Genomic DNA, 21,123 nt, shown 5'->3' with positions numbered 1-21,123 from the left:
GTTTTAAAACTATGTCTCCAGTAGTTCTAATCTTCCATAAATTTATAAGATTGAAAAATTCGTTACAAAAATTATTGGCAAATATGCTTTATATAAATTTAGTTCCTAAAGAAAAGATTACCTCATATTTTGATGAATAAATTAAAACAATAATTATCATAACAGGTGTTTCTACGGTCAGGTAAAAATTCAATTTTGCACATAGCGCGCTGTCTGTCGCGAAACAGACAATGAGTCATGGGTAAATATATATATGTTTCATGCTAAAAACTAATTTCGTCCATTACTGTGTGATTCTCTGTTGCCACATTTATTTCTGATAAAAATCAAGATTGGTTAGATGAGTGCAACTTTCCTATTTAGACATAATTTAAGTATAGTTTTCTTTCTGGGTAGGCTATAAGATTTTGTTCTTATAATAATTGGTTTCATTAGAGATTTTAATGAAAAGGTAGTTCTCTTAACTGTGGTATTTGTTAAATAAAAAACTCAGTTTAATCTGTATCAAAATATTTTGATACATTCAAAGTTCAATGAGAATTTTCGATAAATCAACCGTTAAAATCAACATAAATTCTGATCATCTCCACTATACAATCTCAGCTATACATCAAATACTCAAAAACTTAATTTAGCCAATTAAATAAATACCTAGAGTAATATTTTTAATCAAAACAATTGACATGCTCGTGTATATCGAGTAATATTAACATTGAGTACGAAAATAACCGTAGTTAATAAGTTTATTTTCGATTGATGTTTTTAGTACTAGCATGTGGCCGAAACTGAAGAAATTTTATTTTAACGAGCACTATTAAATTTTCATTTTTGTGTGTACTAACCCAAATATAAAAATTAATATTCAATTATTAGCTTACTGAGACATTCGGAAAAATTCCTTTAAAAAATTGATATTTTGACATAATAGACTAACAAATTGAAAATTAAAACTTGTATAAAAAAAATTCGAACCGCTACTTTAAAAAATATCTCACACCACAACATCCATCTGGAAAACTATATGGTGCAACAAGCGTTCCTACAACGCAAGTACGGCAACCAACCAAATTAAGACTTTTACACCAGAGAAATTGAATAAATTTCTTAAAAAAGCACCAGATATTCATTTCTTCGGATCAAAGTGAGTCTCGCCAGTGCAAGAATCTGGACAAAACAATAATGACAGCCTTCTACTCTTAGTAACATAATGTACTATTACTGCCACCACCTTTTGCCACATTAATCTCGTTATATTTAAATTACTGAAACTGAAATATCCCAAACTTTACACGTGTTATTTTTTTTTCTCTATCATAGGCAAAAAATTGTGTGCGAGGGGGTCGTGACATTACAGCTGAGAAAAAATAGGAAGATGGAAATCAACCACAGTTGCCGAAGGTTCGATGACAGCATAAATGTAAGAATAAAGAAAAATTGTGTCCTCATGAATATTAGCCATAAATTGTCTTTCCCGGCGACTTTAATTTCAATTTCAATTGCACACAATAATCTCAATGCAAATATTCATTCTATTATACAGCAGAGCACATCTACAAGCACTTGATTCTTAAAAAATTGAGTCAAAGATAGTATGGGAATGCATGTCTTCTCTGAACGCACTAGGAGCTAACAATAAAATTACTCTGATGTGTACCACCCACGAAGAAGGGGCCATAACTCCTTCCATAGGACTATAACTTTTTATAGGTTTTATAGGAAAAAGACAAAGTTTTCTTTCACCAGTTGGTCTCAAACCCTCTCGAACAAAGACAAGGTAAGGAGAATTACTTGTATACTTACATCCACATCCATTCTTAAAAGAAGAAGAGGTAACCTTAATGGTAACCACATGTAGATGCCTAACATGGAAAAACCATATATTTACCAGGCGTAAACTTGTTACAAATGAACACCAATAATTGATGGTCAAGGAAATTAAATTTTGCAAAAAAGAATTAGAATAAACTATCAGTGAGTAATAAAAAATGTTAAGCAAAGAAACGGATTATATTCAACTTTCAACAAACAGAATTAACAAATACTATAATTAAATAAAAGACTTAACTGTAACTAAAGACACCTAAATATTTTTTTTATTTCAATTCTTCATTCTTATGTATTCGAAGGGTAATTTATGTACATGCTTTTCGAATTTTTGTCAAAGTCCGTTTCTATTCCTTGCCTGGATTTTTTCAAAACTTATTATGTAAATAGATGTCAGGGATAAAAATTTAAAATTGTTAGATTCGGAAATCTAAGTGATAAATCTTTCAATGAACTACCACGCATTGGGATGTAAAATTTTCGTTCCGCCATCGCCCCACAGGTTTGATATTATGAACTAAAACATAAAATATAAACCAAAACAAATTAGCAACTAAAGGATAAAGGAATATTATCTACACAGGAAAAAGACCAATTTGGAAGCGTTGCCGTGGTGTAGGTCTATATCTCAATATATAAAAATTAGGTGTCCATGTGTATGTTGAATGAACTCAAAAACGAGTCAACCGATATTCACAAAAGTGAGCAAATATATGTAATTTGGTCCAACTTAAATGATAGGATAGTTATTATTTAAATTAATGGTCTCAATAATTAATAATATACTGATCATCAACGTTGATTGTTGTTATTAATCGTAGCTTCCTAAAGTTTGGAACAGATGGCGCCTTAAGCGAATTTCTTTACAGAGAACTGTAAAATTTTGTCCTTTGCACCTCATAGGTGGCGCCATACTTTAATGTGATATATTTTCTTAGACTACACCCTGTACATGTCTTATTTTGCTTATACCACTTACCGTCGCTTCTTTCAAATCATTCTTCATTTTGTCTTCGTTTTGTACATTACTTCTAATACTTTTTTTTACTTCTAACTTACAGTTATTCAGATAACAGCGAAATTCATTCACATTAAAAGTTCAATTACTATTTTTAGTAAAATGCCACCCAAAAAATCCAACCTTAATGCCTGTAGCAAGAAGACTCGATGTGCACGTGTTAAAAGAGCTCATGAATCAGTCGAATAGAGATTAGAAAGAAATGCAGCTCAAAGAATTCGAACTGCTGAAATTCGTACACGAGAACAGCGTGATAATAATCGACAAGAAAATGCATTGAGAACCAGGATGGCACGGCAACAACACATAGATTCATATAGAGAACAAAACCGAGAAAATCATCGAACCAACCGTGCGTAACACGTGGATCATTTGTTCGTCTTGCATTTAATTATTAACCAGACATCAATTACTCGGCTGATTCCAAAGTTACTACTATTGGTTCGAAGGAAAAAATATGCAATTATTGTCAGGCGTTAAAATTTCGTAATAAAACACCCGCCACTTCATACTCCACCTGAACCTTTGAAATTCCTTCTTTCTGGCACTTCAAATGAATCAAAATTATTTTTGCGTAAGACCCGAAAATTTAATTCTTGCTTCCAAATGACGTCGTTTGGAGCATCCACAGTTTGTGATTGGCCATCTGATGGTCGTAATTTTGAGACAACATTCAAAATTCAAGGCCAGGTACATCATAAAATTGGATCATTGAGGCCAATGCCAAATGAAGATCCAAAATTTCTTCAGATTTATTTTATGGGCAATTGTGAAGAACGTGTAACAACTCGATGCCAGTATAATTTCACTGAACAAGCAGAAAAGAGAGCAATTGTATTGTCATTAGAATTATTTCAAATCAACTAAATTTCGAAATAAACTAAATGAAAAGCAATTATCAGCTGTTAACGGTGCTGTCAAATAAAGCAGTGTGGCGAATTCAAAGTTGTTAACCTCTAAATAAAACCTTGTTCATGATAGTTTTGAATTCATTTTCATTCTTTCAATAAACGATTTTCTTAGTTGATCCAAATTCACTGAAACGAGGCTACATTTTTTATAAAAATGGAGTTTTTCTCGCAAAGAAAAAAGTGGTAATGGAAATATGATACAAATCTTGATATCGAAGATTCTATAGTTCTATAAATAAAGTGAGAAAGGGGCGTGGGGGTGGTTAACTACAAAAAGAAGATGATTTAACCAACAGAATGTGATTCATTACGAAATAATTTTTTAATAAAGTTAACGATTATATTAACGAAATGTATATTTTAGATAAAAAATTTACAGGAAACGAGTGATAAAATATACCAATTTAGATTATTAATGCAAACTCCATATTTAATAAGTTTTGGAGTATCCTTATCCTTGAACAGTATCGTTCGTTTTTAACATTGTTTATCGTTAAGTTTGTTAAATAAAATTGGGTTCTATTTACCCTTTAAATTGTTAAACAACAATATACGTTGATAACGGTAAAGAAACAAACATCGAACACGAAATATAAAAAAAAAACATCTTTTTCTGGTTTATTTTACCAACATTTTCAAATTTTAGCGGCAATATGCACGCAGAATTTTCATATAAATATAAAAGTAAAATGTTGTCAGTTAAATATTAACCTACACTAGTTACTGGTACTGAAATGATGTTTCATTTACTATTACATTTTCTTGTAATATTCAAATGCATCCTTATTCGCTTAAACAGCTTTTATTTTGAGATTACTTCTTCAATTTGGTTTATAACATATGGAATAGAAACTTTTATATTAACAATTGGGCAATGATGAAAGAACATCGTCGACAAGTTTTCACTCAACGGACATTCTCTTTTCGTTGAAATATTACGTCCCTGAATAAAACAAAAAACAAGAAACTATAATAAATAAATTGTTATTTTGGAATTAGTTTGCACGATAAAAAAGGAAATTCTATACGGTTTGAGTTTGAGCGCTATATCTCTATTAGTGTTTGTCACCTGTTTTTGTTCATGCGAAAAATTTGACTGGCGATATTGACTATAGAAAAAAGTTGAGAAACGATTGCACTTGAATTTTTTTTTAAATAGAATTACGGATACCGAATCGTTGAAACTTTTGAATGTTTTGGGTAGTCTACTTTATCTCGAACCCAAGTCTTTGAGCGGAATAAATCACAATTGTTGGTGAATCATTAGAATCACCATTCTGTTGAAATTCCCTCGCCCCATCCAATTATTACGACTTTTTTTAAATTAACGCAATATTTCAAAATTTCGATTTTGATTACTGTTTCGTTCGAAGAAAAGGATGACCTGGCGCTTCTTTAAGAAATTTAATCAGTTCCTCAGGTGTGAAAGTCTTGGCCTTTTTGGTCGATAGCCTTTGGACTCGCATTTTAAGAGGGCTTGCGCTTCATTAAATTTTTCAGATTACTGTGAATATTAGGGGCATCGAATAAAATAGAATGAGTTGTCTGAAAAATTTCCAACCTCAATCTGATGATATCAGCATATCGTCAATCAAAATAAGTTGAGAAAAAGATTTGCTCATGCGTTGAAAGATTCTCACTGAAGTTCTATCTATTTTGGACGTTTGGTTTCTATTTAACAATCCTAAGAGTCAGTCGTTGTATAGATTTTTGCTTCGATTCATAACTCTAGAAGAAACCTGAATCCAACACAAAACGAAAAACCAGCCATGACAGTAGATTGAAGGGTGTATTTGCTTCGAAAAAGGCAAAGACGGTGTTATTGACCGGAAAAGTGATGGCTACTGATTTTTGGAGTAGTCATGGTATTGTGCTAATCAACTATCTTCAAAAAAGTAAAAAGATAACAGGAGATTATTATTACGCTTCTTTTCTTTAAAAGTTAACGGGAGAGACAAGCACTTTCGTTTCTCGTTTCACTCTCAGGAGAGATTTTCATAGACAAAGACGGTTTCGCATACGTACGAGTAAACGCCTCTTTTGTGGAGAAAGACGGCAACTACTATTTGAACAATAGAAATTATTATAAAAAAATGTCCTGTTTATTTGTTCAATACGAACAAATATGTACATTAGAAAGTAATCCTGTCATACCAAGAGGGTGAAAAAATAATAGATGACGTCTGCACTTTATTACCTATTCAAAACACAACATATTCGAGGGTTTCCTGGAAAGTTTCCTATAAATAAATGTTTTGTTTAAAAATTGTTGCTTATTTAGCTATAATTTATGTAAATCTTTCTTAAGCCTAAAGGAGTTCGTTGAGTATAAATTATCATACATCAAAAAATTTACTTTAACTGTTATTTATTCGAACCGACTGGTTATAGCTCAGGCTTAGTTTTCACAGTCTCTAAAATTGATTAAATACCGTATCTAGCAGCCGCGTGATTATTTTCTTTTCATATTTATTAATAAAGTTTTCATTATAATACAAATCAAGTCAATAATAGGTAAACAGAACGAATTTATTATGTCGAGATCTAAAATGTTAAAAAAATTAACACATCGTCGAAATCTTAATTACATCTTACGTCGTGAAATGTATATTTACAGCAGACGTATCTCTTCCGATGTCTGTACTATAGCTAAATACATCCAAGAAAATCTAAACATTCCACTTTCTCCCAGTTATAATTAAGCAAAGCGTGTCGCAATACACCAGGAGTTTCATAGGAATGCGAGTTATGCAATACAGGGATAGAACTTACGACAAATACTGACCGAAAATTGTGATTTATTTGTATACTTTTTTAGCAAACAATTATTAGAACAACAACGAGAAAAAAATTAGTTGATTGTAGTTGAATTTCATATTTGAAAGAAATTTATTATAACTTACGTGTAATTTGGTAATATTAATTAGACTGCCCACTACAAAGAGAAATTATAATTTTGAAAATGTCAGAAGAAATTCTTAAACTTCCCTAGTTACAAATATTTCATTCTTTTATGTTAGGAAAATAACCATTCGGCATTGTTCTTTTTTTCTGATGGGTATTTGTTTTGATTCGACGTACATAAAATGTTGATAACAACATTTGACATGCCCTATACAGCTAGAAGATGTTAATGACAATGATAATGAGACCCGCAGTACTTCAACAATCCATAAAAATCTAGTACAGAAGAGAATGTCAAATAAATACCATTACAATAAAAGAAGCTATTCATAATGTCGATAAATCGTTTGACTTGGGCAACTACAACATTGATGCCATCATGAATAAACTAAGGAAGGAGTTGTTGACCATATCTATTCGTAAGCATCAAAATGTTTCGAATAATGGAACCACAGGTAGAAAAAATGTGTATTTTAATCGAGAATACTTTGAGGTGATAATATTGTTTTGCGAAAAATTAGAAATTAAATATTTTTATAAAGATATTTCCTGTGATTTTGGGTCTCCCTCGTATTTACAAGTAATACGATAATTAATTATAAAAAATTGTTCACAAGCTTCAAAAAGTTTGTAAAAACGGTTCATGCTATTATAGAATCTTCGAAGAAGTCTTAAGAAAATCTTAATAGAAAACGACTATATGTTATTGAACCAAAGTTCATTCATATTCTCTTTAGAACCGAATCGGCAAGGTTTTATCAACAATTGATGATGAGAAAGACGAGATTGTTAGTTATAGACGAGAATAACACACAGAAAACGAATTTTTTATGTAAATCAAACCTGGCTAAATGAGGGACTTTTAAGAAAGTCGTATAAAAAATCCAAAATCTACAAAAAATTACCGTGAAGAAATGAATGCCGATGTTTTTGAGGACTACTTCTATCAAATAATGTCAGATTAAATTTCTATTCATTTTATCCACGGTTGTTAACTGAAATAAAAAACAGTGCATAGAAACGTGGAAGTAATATCGAGGAAAGAACTGCTAGTATTTGCAATGCAATATAAATCAGCATCAGGGAACGTTGAATTGCAGTTGCTACCATATAATTGGGAATTCTGAACTTCTATCGTTATTATTATGAGAAATTTCAAAAGAAAATTTGCAAAAAGCTATACACACAATTAAGAAAGCTGGCATATAGACCTAAATGCTGATTCTAAACAACTTTTTTACATATGTTCCACATAAATGACACATTACAGAAAAATACACACATTGAATATTCAGTGCAGTTAAAAAATCATAAATATAATAATAATTAGTGACCGTTTCAGCCCCTTAGCTTATAGCTGCAGAAAATAGTACAATTAACGTTTTAAAATTTTGAATTTGGAGATGTATCTGTTTCATGTAGACTCACTCCATAGTTCTATTGTTCGTGTACCCAAAAGTTGTAGATTTAAGAAGCAAACTATCAACAATAGGTTGTCTTCAGATACCACAGAAAGAACTAACCTCTAATCTATACGTTTTTCTACGTACGTAGGTCTGCCACAGAACATAATGATGTCAAACTAGATGGTAATTAATCGTTTGTGGAAGAATACATGTTTAGTACATATTCTGAACAAAGCATGCGCATTTGAAATGTTCACATTTAGTTATTTTGATTTTATTAGGAATCTGTTTCAAGTTAACAACCGCGAACAAAGCTATTGTTATTGCTTTCAGTCAAGTAATTTACTTAACCGCTAAACGAATGGACTATTGTCGGGCATATTTTTGAATCAACTATTTGCATAATTTTTGGTGCAAAAAAACTGTCTTAGTTGTCTTATATAGCGTCATAAAAATTTTAAAAATACTTTTAAATGAAACCAATTTTGATTTTCGTCATTTAAATTAAGTATTCTGTTAATAATTTCCACGATAAAGCATTAAAATATGATTGAAGGTTAGACAAAAAGTATTAGTACAATCCTGAAAATATAAATATTTTTGTTTATGTGCATGCCTCTAGTTTTTTTTTTTTGAATTTAGTGACTCTTGGGTTTGAATATAGGTACTATAGTGACTAAAATTATACACGATATTAAACTAAAACAAAAAATGGATTTCAGAATAGCACCTAAAAGTAGACAAAAACTATACCTACTTGTTAAAAAATGTTATTGAATGAAATATGAATTTGTTATTAGACGTTTATAGCTCTGGAGGAACTATTATAATAAATAATAAATCTCATTCCAGATCTTACAACAGGGTTAACTAGAAAAAAAAGATACTGCAAATGGTTATTAAATATTGTTAAAATTAATTCTTATCTACAACATTACAATGACTATTTATGAATTTGTGGTCCAATTTTAAGAATTGAAGAAATATATCTATCAATATAACTTTTTAACTCATCTACAATGGCAAATAAAAAAGTTGTATAAACAATTTTCTATTATTATTAGACACAAGTATAAAGAATAAAAAAACAAAACATCTATTATGTTACAATATAGCCACTTTTTCAGAATAATCCTTATTTAAAAAAAATAATGATGATAATGTTAACAATATTCAATTTCCTTCATAAAGAAATAATTTTGTGTGATCCGAGTTGATAAATGAAAAACTAACTAACAGATCTACCAGAGATTAAATATGCACTGTACCGTAAACCTACCGACGAAATTTATTTTCAAAAATAGTATCATCACGATAAAAAACAGCTGCTCACTTTATAACTTCCCGTGATCACCAATAACCGTAAAGTAACACGTGACAAAAACAACAACAAAAAAGCATGAGAGATTTTCGAAAAGTAAAACGGGAAGCACACCGGGACCTAGGGGAAGACGATATCACGACGAAAATCGGGATCGGGGAACGTCTGTTTTGGTTTTTCGTGTTTCGGGGTATATGTGTGCTTGTTCGGGGAGGGATATGAAATGCGCGACAGCAGAAACGGGACGTCGATCGCTAGTTCGACGTGTTTTGCCAGCGTTCCAACTACCACTGAAGGGCAATGTTGCCAATTGGAATATCTAGGAATGAATATAATAGTTGACGGCCTGAAGGCACTTCATGATATTTGAAAGAATACAAAGACAGGGACGTCTCGAGTAAAAATACGTAATTAATCAAAAATGTATAAATAGCTTCAACTTCTTACTTCTTAGACCATTTTAGATATTTTTGATGATAAATCGTTTTGATTTTAGGTCTCTTTTTATTGAAAATGGTTTTTTAAATTACGTTAAAATTGACTTTCGACCTTTTTTGGCATTTGTCAAAATATAATTTAACTCTGATAATCCAAAATTATATTAACCAATACATCACCTACAACATGAATATCAAAATAAAAATATGTTTTAACCACAATAAATATTGTTTAGGTTTTTTTTCCACGAAACTTTGTTGTTTGAAATTGTCAAACAAAATCCAAGACTACCAGAAATATTGTACCAGATGGTGGTCTAAATTGTTCACAGAGCTCCTTAATGGTAGGTTTTCCCCATCCACATTCTTACACCTAAATATTTGTACTTCTTTCCAACAATGGAGATTTGACCAACAGCATACTGAGATGAAGAATTTCAAATTTGGTTTAACTCTATGCATTTTTTTCTCATACTTCGTTTTTTTTCTATTTCCAAAACATTACTTTCTGAGTAACCCTCGTAAATAGATAATTAATAGTTAAACTTTTTTTAAAGAAATAGAATGAAATATTAATGGACTGCAATATTTACGAATTTAAAAAATGTGAAAGATGAAATCTGTCAATATCAAATATACGATTAATAATCATTTGTCTAAATTAGTAAGTCCGGTTCTGTTACCATCACCTATATCTTTCATCCCATCTGCCTTTCTTGTTTCTGCATTTATCGACTTGCTTTCCCTAACAGAGTACCTGCCAAATGAAACTGCCGTTTGGTTGCAACAAAGATTCTTTTACTGTTCTAACAATCCGGAGAATCAATTCAATAAACCTGTGATCCCACTCAGTTCAATGAATTTAATATTTTATAGTTTGTCAATGATTACGACGTCATTTGATGTTGTTTACAATTTCATTGAGTAATTTAAAAAAATATATTTCGATTCTTTATATTAATAATGTTTGTGGTGAAAAAGTCATAGAATACACCTACCGTGGATGATCCATAACTAATTTTGTGCTCTAATGAACTTGATGTCAAGTAAATAATTACTGTAATAATAAACTGTACTGAATTTGTAAGTACAAAGTGAGGTTTGGAGAATGTGAAGGATAAACGATAACTCAGTTAAACGTAAAACACATTTGATTGTAAAATGTTCCTGAAGATATGATGTATCTACCTGAATCACATACGTAAATACACCCAGAACTATCAGAATTCTTTGTTTCTTTGTAAGGAAATTCTTGTTAAACCAAATTGTTACACTATCCTTGTTTGGCCAGCTTTGCCAAGTTTTTATAAGATCTGAATTCATTGTTATTGTTTTTGATCAGCTGTACTCGGACGCTCCAAGTTTCTTGATGATTAAATGAGATATTTCTAATAATCAAGTCAAACAGGTCTATACCAGCTAACACACCGACAACATAATTTCAGTACTGTTTATTTTGAGCAATACTTTATTTCCAGTGATGGGATAAAATTCAATTTAGATGAGAAATATCAAAGGTACTAGAAATATTTTAATTCCAAGTTCATTAGAACATCAAAAAGAGAAAAAGAAAAACATCAGGATTACATTATCACACAATATATTTTCATCTTCTTGTGCAACGCCCATAGTCGATAGAAAAAGAAACGTGGTAACCTCTTACTTCTGTGTTGCGATCTTCAATGATTACAATTGTGTTGGTAAGAAGATGGAGCACCACTGCCAAACGACGGAAGTCACAAAATACTTGTATTGAGCCATTGACAATAGAGGAATAGTTTAATAAATTCGTTAGGTACTATTCGCGTACTATATATTTTGAAGAATCCTGCTATACTACAAAGGAGTCAACTAAGAAAATTATTTATAAATAATTTACAAACAAAAAATGTTATTCAAATTTACAACTTAGATAATAGTAACAAAATAACAAATTGAAGGATTACTAGAGTTAGGTGTAGCGGTTTGTTACTTTTTTAATTTGGAATATACACTTTACAAACTTTCATTATGGGTGCACTTATAGATACACTTTAACCAGAATATAGTCAAAAATGAAGTAACCGAATTAACGCTTTAAGTTCCTTCGAAAACATTTTAACGGATGTGTGAATGTGAACAGGAGATTATTATAAATAAACATTAAGAGTATTACGAGAGTTGCTACTTGAGTTTTGAGATAGACAAAAACAAATATTTTGAATTGAATATGATTTCTCCACTTTTTCAAGCGCTTGAACCAATTGTCAAAGCATTTTTTCCATTCCGATGGAGGTACCTCCAAAACATGTGATTTGATCGCACCCACCAACCGCTTCTTAATGTGTAGAAAAACTTTGGCCTAGCAATTTATTTTTGATCTGCGGGAATACGAAGTGAACATTGGGTGCCAAACAAGAACTGTACGGCGGAACCATCAATTCGATATTTTAACTTTCAAAAACGTTTTTGTTGATGTGTGAGAACTCGCATTGTCGTGGTGGAGAATGATTCGTCTACTGCGATTGGTTTTCTTGATTTTTTGTCCAGTTATTCCGGAAAAACAGGCAACCATTTGCTTCGAAGTGCTTCATGCGCGACAACTTTTAGATTTAGCTCGTCTTGAAAGACTCATATTGTTGTTAGTTTCGAGTTCATATGCTCAATGATTCGTCACCTGTCACGATCTAATAAACGTCTTTTGAAGCACAGCGACTGAATTTTATTAGCATTTCTTGGCACCAATCGACATAATACATCTTTTTAACAACCAAATGTTCAATGCAATTTTGAATGTATGCGAGTGAAACTAATGTGTGCAATTTAATTCAATTTTTTTACCAAGTTGACATATTCACATCAGTGTTACCATATCTCAAAAGTAGCAATTCTCGTAGAAACGATCGACCACCTCCCAGAAACAGCTCTGCGATCTTATCACTCTACGTGCGGAATTTTGTTTGACAAACTATGTCATCTGAAAGGTCAGTTGGTCTTATTAATTGGTCAGCGTTAGAGAATGCATTACGGGTTAAATTTTTTTAAGTTCATTGAGAAATTTTAGCACCTCATTCGCGAAACAAATAAAACATTTCAATTATACGCAATCGAGATGAATTCGCTGATAATTGCTATATTGGTGATAATATATTTACTCAAAAAGTGCCCTTAAAACTTCGTCACCACATGTTACACTACGTCCCAATGTTCGCTTTATTTATGGACAGTTTATGGATCAAGAATAACAATAGAAAATAATAATAAACAACCAGACTCCATTTTGTTTGTAGTTCCAAAGTTCGTTTTTGTTTCATAAAAAATAAATCAAATGAATCCATTTGATTTATTAAAATAATAATAAATATTTGATTGATACTTGGTACACATGCATCGTGGGACCAGCTTTTAACAGGTATCTTAAGCTATTCGTCGTTGCCAAAACGTACACCTAAAAACAGGAATTTCTTGAGGTGTAAAAAAATGTAAAAAAAATCGCTGGGTGCACGATCGGGGCTGTGGAAGGATGTTAATAAAAAAATTCCGTCGAAACAGCTGGTGTCCGTCGAGCCGTATGTGGACGAGCACAAAACCTGCAGCAAGCTTTCAACGCATGTTGTTTTGAATAACACTTCGCATTATTCGCAGTGTTTTGCGCTATGCTTTGTGCGTTCAAGTACTTTACCACCCGCAGACCCGCACAGGCGGCAAGAAAATAGGAGTTTCCATTTCGTACCACTGCTACCACGCTACTGACTAGAGGCGGGATCTGCTTGGTTGTTTGAGAAGTCATACATCAATTACACTATCGCAATTGACACCTTTAATTACATTTACTTTAAAGGGGAGAACAAAAACAAACTTGAGTTTCAGAAACTTTCTGAATGCGCAATATCTTAAATGCAATACACGCAATATATTTAATAAAATTGTGTAATAATAGAAATTGAAATATTTCCTAGAAATACTGTTCTAATACCGTATAATACCATACAATCATAATAGCTGTAAATAATTATTGAATAGTTGCTCTCTATCCCCAATTTTTTATATTAAATCAAATAAGTTGTATTCCTGTATAATATTTTTTTTAGAATCCTATAAACCTTTCCTGAAAAGTAAAATTATAATAAATGTTCTCACACAGTGACAATTTTAATAGCTACCTGAATTTTAATTGGGTATAATGTACAAACAAATTTAATTCTAAATTAACATTACAATTACTTCGAATTGTTTGTAGAAAAATATTTAAATATTAAGCATTTAGTATATTTATCATATCTAACCTAGGTAGTGTAGCTGCATTGTTTACTAAAGTTTTGAAAAAACAAATCATAGTAAGGGAGGTCGAATTAGTGGAAAAGAACAAAATGTATAACTTTCATCTTAATAGCAAAATATATTTTATGCATTAAATAGGAAACGAAGTTTCTAGTCTATAGATTGTAATTTTCTTAATTGAATTTTAAAGTAGGTAGGATAGGAGATGGTTATCAATCTTATTGATGCAGCATTAATTTTCTCTTATCTTGTCGCAATATCGAGCTTCAGTAACATTTACTGCTTGACCTGCTTCATTTAAAAAAAAAAATATATGAGCCAATGATGACTCTGATCCAAAATATACTTTACACAGTGTGATAATGTAAATGAACAATCAAATGTAGGCTCTCAGAACCCCATGTTTGAAATACTGTCCAATAAATAAAACATGTTGTCGTATCTTGTACTGCTCCACTTACCCTTTAAACTTTAAACTGTCATGTTGCCACGAATTCACAGCAAAGATGACAGAAAATGAAAATCTTGGGGCCCCTATTTTACCTGATTACTGTATAGAAATTGAAAAGCGATTCATTAACAGTATCCTATGCAAAAATACATTTAATTTCACCTTTTTTATACCTAATCTATTACATTGCAAACATGTAACCCTTATAATTCAAGCTTTCGATGACGATGTAAACTTACTATAAATTAGATGTCAATTATGTACAAGGGCAATTTAACTTATATGGGGGGTTGAAGCCATTGCTAATTCAAAGAAGTCTATAGTAAAATATTCATATTATGATTAGGACAATACTTAATTTGGGCTGCTTATACTTGAAAACATGTGAATACTTGTTAAAAATATTTTCTTCAATGAAATTTTATGATGATAATAAATTTCAAGATGCAATATCTGAGCTGTTATTAACTATAATTATTTCATTTCGATCCAAGAAAAGATAATACCCAAAATTATAAAAGAATGTATTTTCATGTAACCTGTATTGAAAATCAGAGTTTTAAATCCTGTTTCAGTCAACTAAAATGATAGATTTTATATTTTTGCCACCTAAATAAATGAAGAAACAATAAATAATTATTCAATTAATATATAATAATAATTGAAAGTACACCACGATATCGCATTGAAAAAGCTTCTGATTTATTATCTGATAACTGAAATTAAAACATGTGTATGTTTATGACAAATTTGTTGAATTGAAAAAATCCGAATAATGATCTGAAGAAGTATTATAGACCCATTTCCCATTTTGTGGATAGAACTGCAAAATATGCGCCGTCAATTCTGTTTCCAGAATTCGTCTGAAGTTGTTTAATTTTTTTGTGAGCATTTTTTCATATCTTAGATACAAAGTGCATCCAACGTAATCCGAGTTGTAGCTATGAGCGAATCACTACCAAGTGTTAGGAAGTATTGGAAAAAAAGTTTTATAGTTGATTTGTTGCAAGGCTTTGACTTTTTTTCAGTAAATGAGTGAAACGGAAATTTATTTAAACTTTTCTCCTGACTGAGGCTTTTGGAATAGTGATCAAAAACCAAATAAAACATCTTAACTAAGAAGTAAAAGTTATTAAATTTACAAAAAAAAATTTAAAAGTATCTAATTTTTGTAATTATAAGAGGATGATCCCAGAAGTACCTGACCTGACCTAGAGATGGCGGTAGTTCCTTGAAAAATACCACTGTATTAGAAAGTACACAATTTATACAGCATATGTCTCAAGTTTGAAGACACCACGTTGTTTAGTAATTGTTTGGCAGTCATCAATAGTGAACGTTTTCAGTGCATTTGTAAATATGGAAAAAAGCGGTCATAGTTATGTGATGTGATACAATACTTTTAAAGGCATTAGCCTAACCAATATAAAAGTTGAGCTAGATTCTACTCTTGGTGAGATTACTCCTTCGTTTCAACAGTGAAATATTGTGTAACAGAGTTTAAACGAGGCCGTAAGACTTGCGAAGACCACCATCGCAGCGGTGACCCTATGAGGTGACGACTTCAGAAATGTTGAAGAAAAAAAACGACAAAGCAGTACTGGGTGATCGTCGACTGGAAGTGTGCGAGCTAGTCATTTCAAAAAGTGCGTTACATGCATATAAACTTGAAAATTTTGACATGATAAAGCTGAGCGCAAGATGGGTACCGTGTTTTCTCACAATGTAACGAAAACACAGTCGTGTTTTCATCGAGTGTTTGGCAATGTTTCACAGAAATAAAGCCGAATTTTTGCACCGTTTCATAACCATGGATGGAACACGGATCCATCACTTCACACCCGAAACAAAGGAACAATCAAAACAATGGACTGAAAAGGGATAGCCGGCTCCAAAGAAGGCAAAGACCGTTCCATCTACAGGCAAGATCATGGCGTCGTTTTTTTTTGGGATGGGTGTGGGATAATTATCATTTACTTTCTTGAAAAAAGAAAAACTATCAACGGCGAGTATTATGCGAACTTATTGTAACGTTCGAGCTAAGAAATCAAGCAAAAAGTGCCGCATGTGGCTAAGAAGAAAGTTTTGATGTTGATGAATTAAACCTTGCTACCCCATGCATCCTATTGGTCAGATTTAGCCCCTTCGGATTATTTTTTGTTCCCAGACCTGAAAAAATGGCTTGGTGGTCAAAGATTTTTTAACAATGAAGAGGTGATGGCGGCAGTTAAAGGCAATTTTTATAAAAAGGGTATCAAACTTATTGAACATCGCTGAGAAAAGTGTATGAAACTAAAAGGAGATTACGTTGAAAAATTATTATATTTTTTTCCAAAATTTTGGTGTTTTCTTTGTTGGGCCAGGTACTTCTGAGACCAACCTCATTCTTATGAATTTTCTCAGTAACCATAAATGTATGAGTTATTAGTCAGAAAATGTCGAGTTCTGGTGGATAAAAGATAGTTAAAGAAAGTAGAATTTTTTACGCCAATTATAAGAAAAATATTGTGTGACATGTGATAAAAACAAATTTAAGACTCGCTTCATATTTTAACTTATATTTTTTTCCTTTTAAATTCTTGAATAAGATTTGAAAAATATCTTAAATGCGTTATCATACAACCCAACTTGGAGATTTAATAGTTGCGGCTGTAATCTAGACGAGGTTAAATTTTAACGTTACAAAATGTCATGTTTGAATGAAACATTAACGTGTCTCATTATTTTCTGGAAAATTACTCAATAATTGAGCAACTGGATTTATTCCATTTTGTTATTCAACCCTGTATATTCTAAACCCTTCAGCGAACCATAAGAAAATGTCATTAGAGAACGACATCCATTACTTTCGAGCCAAAGAAACGGCATACCAGAGTGTAAACATTTGCTTTCCATATATGTACTCGTATAAATAGGTGTGAACCTAATATGATGTTCATTTTATGAAAACCAATTAATGCATTGAAATATACTATAACATTTCAAACCAATTTTATTATGAATGTCTTTATGCGTGATTTGTTGCTAATCAATCCTTATCTAGAGTTGCTGTAACCACAATTTTTATCATTATTTGTTTATAATAAAACATTATGACAATTTACACAGTTATTACATAATTTTCATATAAAAATGTGAAAAAACCTCTCAAATTAAAGAAATAAATTTAGTACATTTGGTAGTTCTTCAATTTGTTTGATACATGTACCTCTGTAATTGGTGTTTTGTCTTTTTTAGATATAACAACGATACAAAATGATAATAAATAATGATAATCTATTCTTCTAATACTACTAGATCTACTCCTTGTACTAGATCTACTACTAGTAGTAGATCCAGATTAAGATCTGTCTGTAGTTTTTGGGCAACAGAAAGTATAATTCAAATATTAATTAATTGCCTAACATTTACAATTGTAATATTATCAATAAGGAAGCAGGAGTTATAACAAGTTGTGATATTATTGGAACAAAATGTAGAAACAATGGGGCTGGAAATAAACAAAAATAAATATAAATATATTATATATAAAACGGACAAGAAGTGAAGGAGATAAACGACAGGAAAATTGAAATGAATGATGAAAAATCTACAATTTTCAAAAAGTAGAATCGAATCCTTTTAGACAGGAGAATGAATTCTGAACAAAAAGGTATACATACGAGGATATGTTATTCTTAGCCTACTATAGAACCTAACAAAATTTCAATGTTAAAATATTTTATTACTCCTCCTCATAATTGAATAAATTTATTACAGCGAACCAACGTCTCTAGACATTTCAAAATAAAAACCAGACCTCCACACCTTTTATTACCTCGTTGAAAAAAAATTTACGATCTTTTAAACTTTTTTTCAGTTGAGGAAAGGGATGATAGCTTCCACCATTCCATCGATTGTTGCTTTGTTTCTGGATCGTAGAAATGTACCCAAGTCTCATCCATAGTAACAATTCGGTTTAAGAAGTCTACATCGTTTTCAAATCGAGCACAGATCGAACGCTATGCTTCTACCTTGGTCAACATTCAAACATTTGGGGATTCATTTTGCAGCAATTTTTCTCATGTCCAAATTGACGTGAAATATATGATGAACGCGTTCGTATGAAATATTCAGTGCTTCAGATATCCGTTTTAGCCCAATTCGACAGTCTGATAAAATCATGTCATGAACTGCATCGATATTTTCGGGAACTGACACAGAAACTGGCCTTCCCGATCGGTCATCATCTTCAATGGAAAATTTACATCTTTTGAAGCTTGCAGTCCAAATTTTTCACGGTCGCATACGAAGGACATTGATCACCAAGAGTATTAAGTATATTTTTGTAAATCTGCTTACCTCCTAACCTTTTCTCTCTCCAATTTTTCGATTTGCACAATTTCGGTGGACATATTTTCTCTTTGAATTTATTGCGTAACTCTGGTTCACTTTTTTGACGTCAAACTTTACACTGACACTTTTACTAAGTTATTGTTCGTTGCTATGGTAACGCAATATTTTGTTTATGCATGGAACTGGTCTAGGCTAACTAGATATCAATATATCCTCGTATAAGGGATGTTAATAATAAAGATAATAACAACCTAAGACCTATAGTATTATTAGAAATTAAAGAAATAAGTGAAACATGAAAAATATGGAGCATTAAAAAACTAAGGAGGCACTTATACAATATTGCATATTAATTGATTGTTATTAGAAAAGGTTCTCATTCAGTCATCTATTAATATAAGAGAAACTACTACCAACAATAAATAAGACAGAATATCTAAAATGCCAGTTAACAGATATATCTCCACTTTATTAACGTTCCAATGCTGATGAAAATAACAACTTATCCTTCTGGGTCTCTACTATCAGTCCAGTAGGATGAGTTGGCCACTGACATTTAGGAAGAATATCGGATACAAAAGTTTGAGTTACTATCATAAAGTTTGACATTTTTAATAGTCAACGTACTCAGAACATGTTGTCATATATAAATGCTAGGTCGTCCAAAATCGGCTGATGAAAATTTGGCCGTAAAAAAGATTTGTTTGCGTGGGATACTACACAATTTGAAAATCGCACTGAAAAAGTTCGTGTCGATTGGTGCAAAAAAATGCTGGAAAAATTCAATCGCGGTGTTTCAAAAGATGTCTATATAATCGATAATGCAAGCTCTCACATTCTTTTTTATTCTTAAAAAATAAAGCCACATCTATACAACTATAAATATTTGTGTATCTCCAATCTTAAGTTGCAGCCCTTATATAATGTTTACCATACATGATGGTATGATTTTTTACAATTTATTATAAATAAAATTTTTCTTGACATTTTTTTTTCTAACTCTCTAATAACACATCAATAAGTCAAGTGTACATTTATGTCTCGTTTGAAAGTAATAATATATCCTTTAAAACATCATTGTTGCTAATATAACTATTAAAAAATTCTTTAAGTATTAATGTGTTTATCGCAAGAATATTAGTAATAGTTTTTTATTTAAATTTCGTAGTCTTTGTAGTCCAATAAAATGAAGATTTAAATAATGGTCATCTAATAGCAAGCTTGTTTTATCGTACATATTCGCAGTAGTTTTAATTAAAACCCAAATTTCATTTGAGTAGTGAAAAATAATTGATTGCTATTAATAAAGTTTACATCTTTTCCTCAAATTAAAAGTAGAAAATGACTTACCATTTTCGTTGAAATCTGAACTATTGATTTCTTCGGCTTGCCTTCTGTCTCTTTCCACTGAAAAACAGGTGATTGTTAAAATAATGTAATAATTATTATATCGATGTATATAGGGTTTTTCCAAATTCAATTATTGTATCAAGGGTTTGCTTTTAATATGTGTAAAAATGAAAATCTTGTATTTAAGAATAAAAAACAAGTTACTGGTGAAAAGATAATGGTTTGAACTCATGAATTTATTATTAGAATTAAGAGACAATCAATTTTATCTAGCCCCTTTGGTGTAGCGAATAGAATTGCCAACAATATAATTATGACTATCAGATTCAATCGGAGAAATTATAAATAAACAATATGATTGGAGAAGAAACCCATTACATCTTGGTCAACACCAACAATAACTTACTTTGGAGAAATTGGGAACTCTTCTTAATCCTAGAGTGTTCGTTAGCATCATGTCGCATTCCTATCAGCTTCATTATACCACGATCTTTTTTCGTTATTGGTCCAGGACAACTGTCTTCAAACTGACGAACACAATGTCGATGAAGATTTATAAGGCAAGCTGGAAGAGAAATAAAGAGTGTAGAAAATTCATGTCATAATAGTTAGCCATTGGATGTATACTCCATAAAAAATAATATGACGCAAATTCACAAATTAATTATAATAACTATACAGTGAATCGTATGAAAAATTTAGTAATCGTTAAACAAATCAAACACCACTGATTCCAGAAATTTTATCTTACGGGCAAGACTAAGAAAGAATTGAATAGACCGGATAAAAGAACAAAAGGAAAGAAATATTAAGGAGATTTAGGTAAATTGAAAAATACAGAAAAAGTGGACGAGATACTCGTCATTCAACAATAGAAAATGTGAAAGGAAAAAAAAAATAAAACAC

At 31.2% G+C, this 21,123-nt stretch overlaps 1 protein-coding gene across 4 annotated transcripts in view; it reads right to left on the bottom strand.

Moving 5' to 3' along the window:
* The window catches only part of LOC130441850 (rho guanine nucleotide exchange factor 12), a 229,572-nt gene that overhangs the window by 143,870 nt on the left and 64,579 nt on the right, over positions 1-21,123 (bottom strand). For all 4 annotated transcript variants that reach the window (XM_056775661.1, XM_056775664.1, XM_056775662.1 and 1 more), the window contains 2 exons: positions 20,624-20,782; positions 20,218-20,274 (listed from right to left, as the gene is read on the bottom strand). In XM_056775661.1, the coding sequence (XP_056631639.1) occupies positions 20,218-20,274; positions 20,624-20,782 (216 nt within the window). The remainder of the gene's footprint in view (positions 1-20,217; positions 20,275-20,623; positions 20,783-21,123) is intronic.

Source organism: Diorhabda sublineata, chromosome 3, assembly GCF_026230105.1.
Source record: "Diorhabda sublineata isolate icDioSubl1.1 chromosome 3, icDioSubl1.1, whole genome shotgun sequence".
NCBI lineage: Eukaryota > Metazoa > Arthropoda > Insecta > Coleoptera > Chrysomelidae > Diorhabda > Diorhabda sublineata.
This window is presented reverse-complemented; position numbering and strand designations above follow the sequence as displayed.